Source organism: Ambystoma mexicanum, chromosome 5p (genome assembly GCF_040938575.1).
Source record: "Ambystoma mexicanum isolate Mex_15411 chromosome 5p, UKY_AmexF1_1, whole genome shotgun sequence".
Taxonomy (NCBI): Eukaryota; Metazoa; Chordata; class Amphibia; order Caudata; family Ambystomatidae; genus Ambystoma; species Ambystoma mexicanum.
The window spans coordinates 408,263,533-408,275,799 of NC_090930.1; the positions used below are offsets into that span (position 1 = coordinate 408,263,533).

The 12,267-nt window shown below is 42.9% G+C and overlaps 1 protein-coding gene across 3 annotated transcripts in view; it reads right to left on the reverse strand.

Moving 5' to 3' along the window:
• MCF2 (MCF.2 cell line derived transforming sequence) overlaps positions 1-12,267 on the reverse strand; it is a 1,935,885-nt gene that overhangs the window by 671,412 nt on the left and 1,252,206 nt on the right. For all 3 annotated transcript variants that reach the window (XM_069612795.1, XM_069612794.1, XM_069612796.1), the window contains one exon: positions 6,909-7,001. In XM_069612795.1, the coding sequence (XP_069468896.1) occupies positions 6,909-7,001 (93 nt within the window). The remainder of the gene's footprint in view (positions 1-6,908; positions 7,002-12,267) is intronic.

Genomic DNA, 12,267 nt, shown 5'->3' on the forward strand with positions numbered 1-12,267 from the left:
CCTGCCAAAAACCTCTGACCCAAACACAGTCCCAGAGTAAATGCTCAAGACTGCCCACCTCCACATCACAACACCAACACACATCAGAATCTGACATGCCTCTTCTCTTGAGTCTCTCCGGACACCAATAAACCCGGTTGAGAATCTTAATTTGCCTTGAGCGCTCGCACAAATTAATCGAACAGAGCTTCACATTTGCACACAACTCAAGCCACACATCAGCAGTGATCTCACATACCAATCTCCTACTCCACTCGCCCATTAGACCAACATTCCCATTGTAGTTGGCAACAATTTGGCGATATACTTTGCTCGCAAGAGATTGACAGCCCACCGTAAAAAATTCCAAACTCATAGATCCATTCTCACCAACCTCACCAATGCATCTCCTTAATTTTCTGTAGTCTGCAACTGAAAGATTGTCAATAGTGAAAGCTGCGCTTAGCTCATCAAAATCAACCCATTTCCCATCCCTGTACACATCACTAATCCAATGAACACCACCAACAAACCAATCCGGCCATAAGTAAGGTCTGCCACCATCTGTGATAGCTTTATTAAACCAAATCGAGGTTGAAGGTGACTTCAAAGCAATCGAACCACACATGTCATGAACACCTTTCCACAATCCCTCAGAAATTGAGTCAGGGAAAATCTCCTACCACGCTTGCTAACTGTCGTAAGCACAGCTCGCGGGGCAAGACGGCCCAATGAGCTCACCTCTGCCACTGCCCAAGCACTCGGAGAATCACCCAGAAAAGGAAGCAAAAACTGGCAAGAGAACGTCAGATGATACGCTTTAAAATTGGGGACCCCGAGCACCCCCTCTCAACTGGTAACTGCAGCTTCCAAAATTTTAGTTTAGGAGGTTTCCCATCCCAAAGGAAGGATTGTAGAGTTGCATCATTAGTTTCCAGTAAAATGCACCAACCTTCAAAGGGAGCATATTCAAAACATAGTTGATTTTCGGGGCTGCAACCACCTTCAAGGCGTTCACCTTGCCCCATAACGATAAATGTAGAACCAACCACCTCTGTGTATTTAATTTCAGCTCCCGGCAGGCCTCCCCCATGTTCACCCCCACCATATTACCCACAACTGGAGTCAACCAAATCCCCAAGTATTTTATTTTGTGTAAACACCAATGAAATCCAAAACCAGTCACCAATGATTTAGCACAACTCCCCGTGATTGGCAAAACCTCAGACTTTGGCCAATTTATTTTATATCCAACCACTTCATGGAAACAATCAAGGATGTTCATCAGAGACGCCAAAGAAATCTCCAGGTCCCGCAAAACTAGTGAAAGATCGTCTGCATAAAAACACGTTTTCTGTTCAACCCCATTGAAGGACACACCTTTCAAGCACAAATAACTTTGTAAATCAATAGCGAGAGGTTCAATGGCCAGCACAAACAGTGAAAGTGGGCATCCCTGCCTGGTGCCTCTCCAAAGACCGAAAGATTTAGACAACAAGCCGTTTGTCTTAACATCCGCTGTGGCACGGGCATACGATAGAGAAACCTGAGAAATATATTCATCACCCAGATTCATTGCCCTCAGCACTGAAAACATATATTCCCAATTAACTCAATCAAACGCCTTTTCAGCATCAAGAGAGAGCACAGCCACGTCCTCATCCAAAGTCTGGGCCTGCGACATGGTCAACAAGAGATTCCAAATATTGCTAGAAGTTCTACGATGTCTGACAAAGCCAGACTGATCCGTGTGAATAAGTCTTTGAATTACTTCCTCAATGCGCAAAGCAAGAATTTTAGCCAAGATCTTGTTATCAGTATTTATTAAACTTATCGGCCGCTAACTGGAAGGCGAGTCACTGTCCTATTCTTTTTGTTTAAAATACTGAGATGGTAGCATGATTGGTAGACTCTGGAAGCAAGCCTACCTCCTTGGATTCAACATACATATCTCTCACGAGTCCCAATGCCACCTTAGGAAGAATCTTATAAAATTCAGTTGGCAAACCATCAGGCCCTAGCCCTTTCCCAGAATTCAAAAGGTTAATAGAAGTCCAAATCTCATCTAAAGTCACCCGCCGGCTTAGACCAGCCATTTTTTATCTGAAATTCTCGGAAGATTAAAATTACCAAAGAAACATTCACCTCGACCAGTAATTCCAGCTTCATTCTCATACAAGTTTGTGTAGAAATCTTTGAAAACAGTATTAATCTTGCATGGATCAAAAATGACCACCCCATTCAAACCCTTTATAGAAGTAATTGCCCCTTCCGAAACCTGCAGCCTTAGTCTGTAGGCGAGCCATCTGTCACATTCTTCTCCCTTCTCGAAGTAGGCACATTTGATCCTATATAAATCCTTTTCAGCTCTAGCACCCAAAATGTCGTTCAAATCCTTCTTCAGTTTCTTTAATTCCCTTCTCTTATCGGTATCATCCAGATCACGTACCGAATCACTCATCACCTCAGCAATACGGGTATCAGTTTCTAGCCGCACCTTTGCCATTTTTCCTCCTGCCACAGGACAAGCCTAAAGTAATACCCCTCATTGTACATTTGAACGCCTCCCATGTAACACTCTTACTAAGCTCATCTGATCTATTCTCTCTCACAAAGCATTCAGCCTCAGACCTGATTTCCAGAATAGCCTCATCATGAAGAATTGAGGTATTCATCTTCCATTGAAAGGATCTACGCCATTCAAAATTCAAAGATAGGCTGGATTTTTGTGGTTTTGCTTTCAAAGACAGGCTCAGAAAAATAGGTGCATGGTCGGTGATTGCGATACAACCAATTCGACTACTCAAAAGATTTGCAGTCACCCCACCAGCTGTAAAAAAACATATCAATCCTCGAGTATGTGTTGTGAGATCCTGAATAAAATGTGAACTCCCTAGAGTCAGGATGTTGTAACCTCTAACAATCCTTCAGATCAAAATCCCGAAGCAGTGCCCGGAACGAGCAGAAATCAGTATCGTTTCTCTGTAATGTTTTACGCCCAGTGCAGTCTACAGATGGATCATCAACCAGGTTAAAGTCACCACCAAGAATGACATTAGGGGAGTTCAAATCAAGTATCAATTGCGACACATCTCCAAAGAAAGAACCGTCGCCCACTGAGGGTGCATAAATATTGCACAGCACATGTTGAACACCCTGTATATCCACCAAGAGAGCCACAGCTCTCCCCTCCCGATCACAGCTAGTTTTGAGCACTCTAATAGGAGAGTTCTTCCGTAAAAGGATCGCAACCCCCCTACTCTTAGAGGAATAACAGGAAGCAGCAACGTCACCTAGCCATTTCTTACTCAAAACACCAATATCTTCTAACAAAAGGTGAGTCTCCAGTAGAAAAAAAAAACACATTGCATGTCCTCCATACAGTTTAGAATTTTCTGCCGTCTGACAAGATTATTTATTCCATTGACGTTCCATGAAGAGACCAAAAGTTGAGACCCTCAATTGACAGACATTTCAAAAGATCTGAGGTAATCCAAAAAAATAAGCACCGGTCCAAAAGTCACAAAAAACAAAAAAAAACACCCTACTCCCCCTGAAACAGAAAAATGATGCCCATGCTGAAAAGTGCACAAAAACACCAACCCAACACCCCCGGCCTCCTCCCAATGAATAAACTTCCATAGCATTGAATCCTAAGATAATACCCTTTAGCAGAAACACAAATAGACCTTACATCAAACAGAATAAACTCAATACCAATACTCTCCAGAAAGCCCAACAGCACACTCACTTGAAAAAAGTCAAAATCCAACCGTATCCCCCCCACCAGCGTTACCCAATGCACAACAAACATACATCCTAAAGATAATCTTGTCCCTTAAAAAAAAAAAAAATATTGGAAAAAATGCATCAGGCCACCGAAAACATAGTGAGAACTTGTACAGCACCTGTGCGCAGAGCACACGACTCATGGATGGTGTAGACAAGGATAAAATACCAGTGCATCCTTCCAAAGTTACTATTGCCCCCACACAACCTCCCATCAAGAAACCAAAATGCCCAAACATTCAGCCATTGCCACCATCCCCAAATACCCCCTAAAAAAAGAAACAATCCATATCAAGAAAATGTCACAGAAAGCAAGCACTTTGCATAATGCAGGGTTACAGAAACAGGGTCCAAAACTAGAAACCCAATTCCAGAGAGCAGGTTCATCAGCCAGGTAAATCCAGATATGGGGGAGGAACAGGCAACAACTTAACATGAAATAACATTTGATAATAAAACAGACAGCTTCCGGCATATTTCTCAAAACAACTAAACATCAAACTGTTTGTGATGATCGTGACAAATCAATGCATTCAGAGGACAGATGGGTGATGCATCAGGTATTGATGCAAGGGGTGGGGGCTGAGCAGAAGAAGGAATTCCATCATTCGCTCTTGCAACTATACTGCGGGGCATTCCAGTACATGGTACCAGTAAACCTTATACTATTATTATTGTGCCAAACGGCTGCCAATTGGTTGACATATGAAGTTGCATGCTGTACCCACAGGCACCGTTAAGGTATGTCCTGTGCCCCAAGACGAATAGCCATGTAGCACCTGCAGCAGCATCTCACATCCCAGAGCCATCGTGACCGATAGCCAGTAGCACCGCATCACAATTCAATAGTCAGAGTAGAGGAAACCAATCCTGGCCACACAAGCCCATTCCATGACTGCGCTTGGTATTTAGTCAGCACAATGCTTTCATTTCAAGGCGGTCTTGTGGGTTACAAGTTGAAAAAAGCAAGCGGTCTCTGCGCTCCCACTCAGTCTCTAAATACCACTGCGCCCCTTGTCCAATACAAGTAATCCGCGCCAGCGGCTCATAAATCATACTGTGGCTGTAAGAGCGGGAACATAACAGCGACCCCCTAAATAGCGTAGGAAGTACTCCATGCAGGTTAAACATGCGCAACATAGGCAAACATGTTCATAAGGGCTGTAACGTGAAATATTCCATTCTTCAAACTAACTCCAGAGACATAAACACAATGATACCTCTGAGCAGGCCGAGCCGCATCCATCATGTCTGCACCCATATCCACTACGGATCACGATGTGCACAACAGGGAAGGCAGTCTCTGTATTCGCCACAATGCCAGATCCTCGGCCGCGGCTGTACACTGAGACAGTCAGCTCCGCCTCACGCACCCCGGAACAGACTAAATTATACAGTGAACCTCACCACATATCACGTGGGAAACCAGCTGATTGAAGCTGTGTATACAGGTCCTTTACTCCATGCTTCAATTTATGAAATCCCAGGTGAAAATGAAAATTCCACGCTATGAACGAAAAACGTTAACTGTAAAAAGAACAGGCGTCATTTTCATGACATTATAAATCAATAAAAAACCACATTTACCATATAACAAGGTAAAAAAAATATGAAATAAAGCAATAATATAAGCCAGCCAATGATGGGTAGATGGCTCAGTCAGCAATAGTATCAGGTGCCCGTAGTGACTCCAGCCATGAAAAGGCTTCCTTAGGATCGGATGTGGATTTGTTTCCATCAGGCAAAACCAAAGTCAGAGTGTTGAATCTATTTAAGAAGGCCTTTATCTGAAGTGTCTTGGCCTGTTCCTTCACACTTTTAAAGATTTTACTTTTTTCCACCATCTCTTTAGGGTAATCTGGGAACACAAAAATGGGCTTGCCCTTAAAAATAACTGAACCCCTGATCCTGGATACATCCAACAAAGATTCATTTCTCCTTGCAAGAGCAAATGTCACCAAGATGTGGCGTGGTTTCGAACTTGGAAGTTTACCAATCCGATAAACGTGATCAATGTCATTCTCCACAAGGGAACCCGCACTGTAGCAATCCTTAAAAACCTGCAAAACCAGTGGCAGCAGTCTTTCATCCTTAGGTTCAGAGTGCTCCGCAACTCCCATCAATCTAATGTTTCTTTCTCGCAGTTTCAAATCCATTTCCAAGCAATGGTTTTTCTCTTTCTGCATATCAGACTTCAGGATATTGTAGGCCCTGTAGCTACCGACCATTTGAGATCCCATATCAGAGGATTTTTTTTCCAGATCAGTCACCCTTGTATCCAAATCGGTAACCTTTGTATTCAGTTCTGCCATGGTGGTTTTAACCTCTGCCATGTCCAAGGCCACTTGATGCATCAATTTGAACAAATCTTGAATGCTAGGGTTCTCTTCATCCAACTCAGAGACTTGTTTCTGTCTGTTTTTTAGAAGTAGGATCAGGTTCCAGGGTCTTTTTCTTGGAATTCATATCAGCAATGAAATGTCTTCAGGGAGGAGGCTAGGAGCTGAAGGCTTAAGCTGCTTTCACCTTGGCCACCATTCCGGAATCTTCTCTATTGTTACCTTTCATAACTGTCAAGGATCGAAGTCTCCTTTCTGTTGTTTTCGTTTTGGTTGGCTGTGCCCCACGTGTTAGGGAAGAGGCGGGGCTACCGCCTAAAGTTCAGTTACTAGCTAGATTAAAGAAGATTCAGACGCACATCATTGCTTTCATCGATTTATTGCTTTGTGTTTATTTACTCTTGGCCTGACGCATTGTGTGTTTAATGTGTTAGGCGCTTGAAGCTAACATCTTTTTTACCTGGAAAGACATCCCATTCACAAAAACTCACTGAATATAGTTCATATAAGCAGTAACAAAATAACCCATGCTTATGAAAATCCTGAAGTGAATGCTTAGTTCCATCAAGGCGCTTGCTTAGCCACGTCATCTTCACATCTGTAATGAATGCGTGCCAAATGGTACACTATAATTCCTTCTTTTGAACTTGCTTAAAACCTAGTTCATTACAAAAACATTTTTTTTAAAGAAATGTAAGTCTTCAATCAAAATGGCTTGTGATTTTCGAGAGCTTCTACAATTGTACTGGACAATGAGTGACTTCTGAAGCGTTTTATCATGAGGGTAAATACTGTCCTTACCTGGAAGAAAGCACTGTCTGAAAACTGTCTCCATAAGGATTCAGAGCGGGGCTTATTCTGACAATATTTCTCGTACATCTGAAAATCTTTGCGCTGTAATTGAAACAATTAGTAAAATAATGTTCATTAAACAGAAACTGAATAGGAGCTAAATGTATGTCAAAATATTCTCTTTGCATTTATATTTAAAATCAAGTATTTACACACAAGAAATGATATTCTGCAAGCTAATGAGCAAACATGAAAGGTCGTACTCTTATATACTTTACTATACAATAATATAATCATTTTTTTTTTAATATAGCGCTTTAATTTAAAGCACTTTTCATAGGACATATTTACATACATTACTATTACCACCCAATCAAAATGGGTACTCTTGTTCATATTAAATCACAACACGCAGTTGTGAATGCAAATAAACATGAAATATTGTTTTTCTCGCTAGTATAGTGAGTGGTCAGTGTTACTTAGCATTGAGAGAGTATGTCGGAAGTGGCAGTGTGGCTTGACGTGCTCGCGTTTGTGTGTGTTAGCAGTAGCCCCTTTCCTCTAACCTGAAGTGTGACTGAGCTTGCAAGGTTGTGAGGTTGTGTGCCCGAACTCCTGACGCCGAGGCAGTAAAAGCGGCAAAGCGTCTGCGGTCCCAAGGTTCTGAGGGCCTGGGCAGAGGTATTTCAGGCAAGGTTTTCCAGGCAAGCTTCTCTTTTACCTGTGTTCACGGTTATTGCAGGTGTGAGCTGAGTTACTCTAGGCCTAGGTTGGGGAAAGGCCAACGGTTGCTCGCTCGCTGTAAATAACAAATATAGTGAACTTTTAGCAAGCTCGAAAACCCAGACCATCTAGTTAAGCATTTAATCAAGTATGTTGATTGGAATTGAACAGTGATCTGTGAACGCATAGTTTCAGAGCCATGTTGTGCACGAGTGACACTTGAAAATTGCATTAAACCGCAGTGAACCGTGGGTGACTGGGGGCTTGGAACCGTCCATGTTTTAGTTGCCGTTTAGATTTGATTTTTCGAAAATTTAGCCAATTTTGAGTAGCACTAACTAGACGTGCCCTGAGGGAAATAAACGTGTAAATCTGATCTTTGCTATTATCTGAAATGCCGTACAATAGCAGTGCAAAAACAAACAGATATAATCTGAAGGGGGATGAGGGAGGGGGCAGCACAAATTATGCAGCAGCAAAGGCCCTCTCAGACTCTGCTAATACGGCAACAAATGTGACCGATGTGAACACCTTGGCTCATGTAAGGAAAAAGGGCACGATAACAATGGCAGTGACATCGGTTGCACTTGTGGCTCCTATATTGCAATCGCATGAGGCGATAGTGTCTCGTGACTCAATGACGACATCAACAATAACTCCCTATTGGATCTGTGTCTCGACATCAACAATAACTCCCTATTGGATCTGTGTCTCTCAATCCAACAAAGTATGGCAGGGGCGGTGGAGTCTGGTCCTATTTAGAATATAGGCACAAACGGACTACATACTTCTCCTAATATGATAATTGATTCCGCTGGGGGAGGCATTGCTGGAAGACTCATTCACCATGGGATTCCGTTTTTTCTGAGATCCAAGCGTTCATGGCTTCCATTCAGTTTGCTATGAAAATGAGGCAAAATCTATGTGGGGTAACTCATGACAACTTGCTGCCTCCGATAGCAGCATTGGATAGTCAGGTGGCCATTAATGAAAGGCGGCCCTGTGTGAGTACATCAGGTAAAATCCTCATCAATAAATCTGATCCCTCTCCACATGTTGAAGTAATAGAGGAAGCACCAGTTACGATCATTGAGTCATTGGATTCGTCTGATCATTTTTGATTCCAGGAAACAGTGCCAATTAGTATGACGTGCTGCGACTCGTAAATTGCCTTGCACTATTGCTGCCTCAATGCCTCCTACGGCCACACCGTTGAAAAAAATCTAAGAAAGCCTGTAGGAGGGCGATGCGCTGTAAAAAGTGCCAAGAGAAATAGCTGGGAATTCTAATGAGTTGGCTGGTCGGTGAAAAGTCGGCTGTGGAGGTATCTGCACAACAACCTGATACAAACCTGGATACTGATGTATACCTGACTAGCGGAGTGGGGCTGGATAGCTCAACTCTTATTTTGCTATGCAGGGTGCATGCTAGGAAAGTGACAATTAAGAAGGGATGGCCATTAGAAGTCAACTTACTGATAGATTCTGTGGTGGAGAGCACAGTCTGCCTTGTGAAAAACATCAACCATAAAACTCGGGACCAGTGGCTGTGTCGCACTGCTTTTATGTCCCTTCTCCATCAAGGACCACAACTGCGAGTATTGGCATTTAAAGATTTCGACTTCTTTGGGCATTTAAAGTGTGTTAATTCCAATGTGTAGGCAATCCACTGTAAGCACATATAAACAGTCCATTTGTTGCGTAACTTCCGGTCCCACTTGTTGAGCTGCGGGCTGGAGCTGGACGCAAAGGCTGACACAGCAGATCCAGCCTTACCCGTTTCTCAGTCTGTCGGTAACCTTCGGAATATGCCAATCACACAATTGTCCAGTAAAGACAAGTTTAAGATTTCTGATGTTAGATCTATGTTAAAATGGCTTTCCGAATCTTTGCCTGCTGTACTTACTAAACAATTCTTCTTCTCTTATCTCTTGGAATACTCGAGGGTTTGCCCACTTGTTATCATCTTGTTTCTTTTTTTTTGTTGTAAACTTTATTGGTTTTACATAACAGTAAATGATAATCATAATACCAATTATACCAATACCTCCCCCAGTTCCCTTTGGGGCCCCCCACACAGTGCATCAGATGTTCTACATACATAAACAATCATTAAGTTTGACACAGCACACCAAGGACCATCTCAATGGTATGGTAATTAATCCATGCTAGTCCTGATTATGTTATGTTTCACTGTACAGTAAAGTGAATCAGGTATCAGGGGTTCAATTCTCACCCAAGTCCGTATTGTCCAAAGTTAGTTTCCCTCATACCTGAGGTTGCACATTCTCATTGGGGGTTTGATCCTTTTGCCATCGACTCCCGCCAATTGTTAGTGCATCCTGCATCTTCTCTGAATAATAGCGCTTGTTAGGCAGAACTATATGCAGTACCCTTTGGGAACGAACACCACACTCAATTATGACTACAAGTGACAGTACAAATTCACCTTTGGTACAAGCCTGTACTACACAGTAAAAGTGGTAGCGATGGCTGAGCAGCCAGACTTATCTCAAGAGTAAGTGAGCAGTATCAAATAGTTACACAAAGGACAGCAATTACTATGATTCAAACAAACACTGACTCAAGGTTTCTGAGTAAAAGAAAATACATTTATTTACACATCAGTTGTATAACATTTCACTAAAGTAAAGCAGTCGAAAAATCACATTACCAATACACCACATCACTCCCAATAGATTTTGGACAAGTTTAAACTCAAAACGAAGTGTGAGCAAAATGGCACTCCAGTAATTTAAAAAGGGAGGGAAAAACAAAGTTAGGCTAAAATTGAGCAGCACCAACAGGTAGGTAAGCAGGGCAATCTAGAAAGAGGAACTACAGTGATGGAATCAAATCAAAAGGGCTTAGGGCCAAAGTCAATTGGACAAAAGTCTTTTGCTCAAGATCACACAGTTCAGGGTAGTTCGCGGTTAAGTCTTTGCCAATAGTTCCGGACGAAGTTGGTCAGCAGAAAAGTTAGTTTAAAGAGTAGAGAAGGACAAGCCCTCGGATTGGTGAAAGGTTTCACACACCTTCACCGCGGCTGAACGAAACGCACAACCGGATTTGCACAGTACCTTTAAATGGAGAAGAAGCTATAGCTGAGGCGGACGTTCCTGGTAGTTCCTGCAGGCTCCCAGTTCCTGAAGCGACTGTCAGACTGACATGAAGTAGGAACACTGGAGGGTCCTGCACTACCCAGGGAAGAAACCAGCAGCAGAGCAAAGCAACAAATAAAAGGTGCGCCACTTAAAACCCAAGCAGGGTCCGACCTTCCTGGCTATCCAGCCCACTGTAGCTCTGTACAGCGAATTCGACCAGAAGATGGAGTCCTGGCTTGAAGTTTGGGCGAACTGGTTGGTCCCACCAGCTCAGGGGAAGAAGATTCCGGGAGGATCTTCTCTGTTGTTGGAGTTCGAGGATTCGGACATGCAGCAGAGCTTCACTGGGCGGTTCAGTCGTGGTAAGGGTCCTCTTCCGTCAGTTCCTCGCCGGTTCTTTCGTTCCAGTGGCGACTCTGCCTTTCCAGAAAAACATGAGAAAGACATTTTCAAAAAGAAATGACGAATAAACCCAGCTGGAACCGTATAAAAACTTATATGGTCTAGCGGGTTTAAGTTCGAGGCTACCAATATGGCCTAAAACAATACCAAGGTTATTTAAGATAACCGCAGTAGGAAAAATAGGGTAGTTACCACTGCCACCAGCCAAGTCTTGATGAAAAGGGAGCAAAACAACGCTCCAAGAGAAACAGACAAAAAGGGATCATTATTAACCCTTTCCAGTACTCCATGTAAGATGATTTGTACTGGGTCTGTGGATTTAAAAAGAATAATAAAGTCAATGGCAACTTTACATGTTCTGGGAGAGAGTAGTCAGTCCTAGAAAATGGAGTCTGAGTTGGGAAGTCTAAAAGACAACCCTGTGTCACTGCACTGAAGGTGCTGTGTAACACACAGTAAAAAGATGATGCCTGTGGAGTAGGTGAGGCCCCTCAGTATATGAACACAAAAATGTCAAACACACACAGCAAAACACATCTAAGAGTAGGAAAAAAAGGCTCACACTCTTACCAGGTGAAACAAAAAAATCCTAGAAATCAAGCAAAGCTGCTGAGGGACTCAGTAGGTAAAGGAAATTAGCCATTTTTGAGAATTCTCCCGAACAGCGCTTAAAGGGATCCCAATAGTCAAAAGGTCTACTACCATTTGGGAGCATTAATGCATATCATGATTCTCTTTTCTCGCACATATTCATAAAGTTCAGCCAACTCTGAAAACGTGGTGCTTTTCTTTTCGCCCAGGTCTGGCTATTATGTATCTTGCTGTTACCATCCCCAGCAGTTTCCTCTGAGAGCGAGGGACCCCCTCAATCAACGCCAACAGCCACAGCTCCGGGGTGTAATCCCACAGGGTTGCTAACATTTGGGACATAGCGTCCTAGATTTTTCCCCAGAAGGGTTGTCAGTCTAGAAAAATTGATACCTCTCATGATTGACAGCAAACGTATTTTGGTGGCCGAAGGCCAACCGTCTCATGCACGATACAATAGAAATACAGGTTTCCGAGTTTACCAATGAACGGCCATTTTGATGTAACAAGGATCGCCATTTTGTTTTCTAACAATTGCTCATTGCTTTCTGT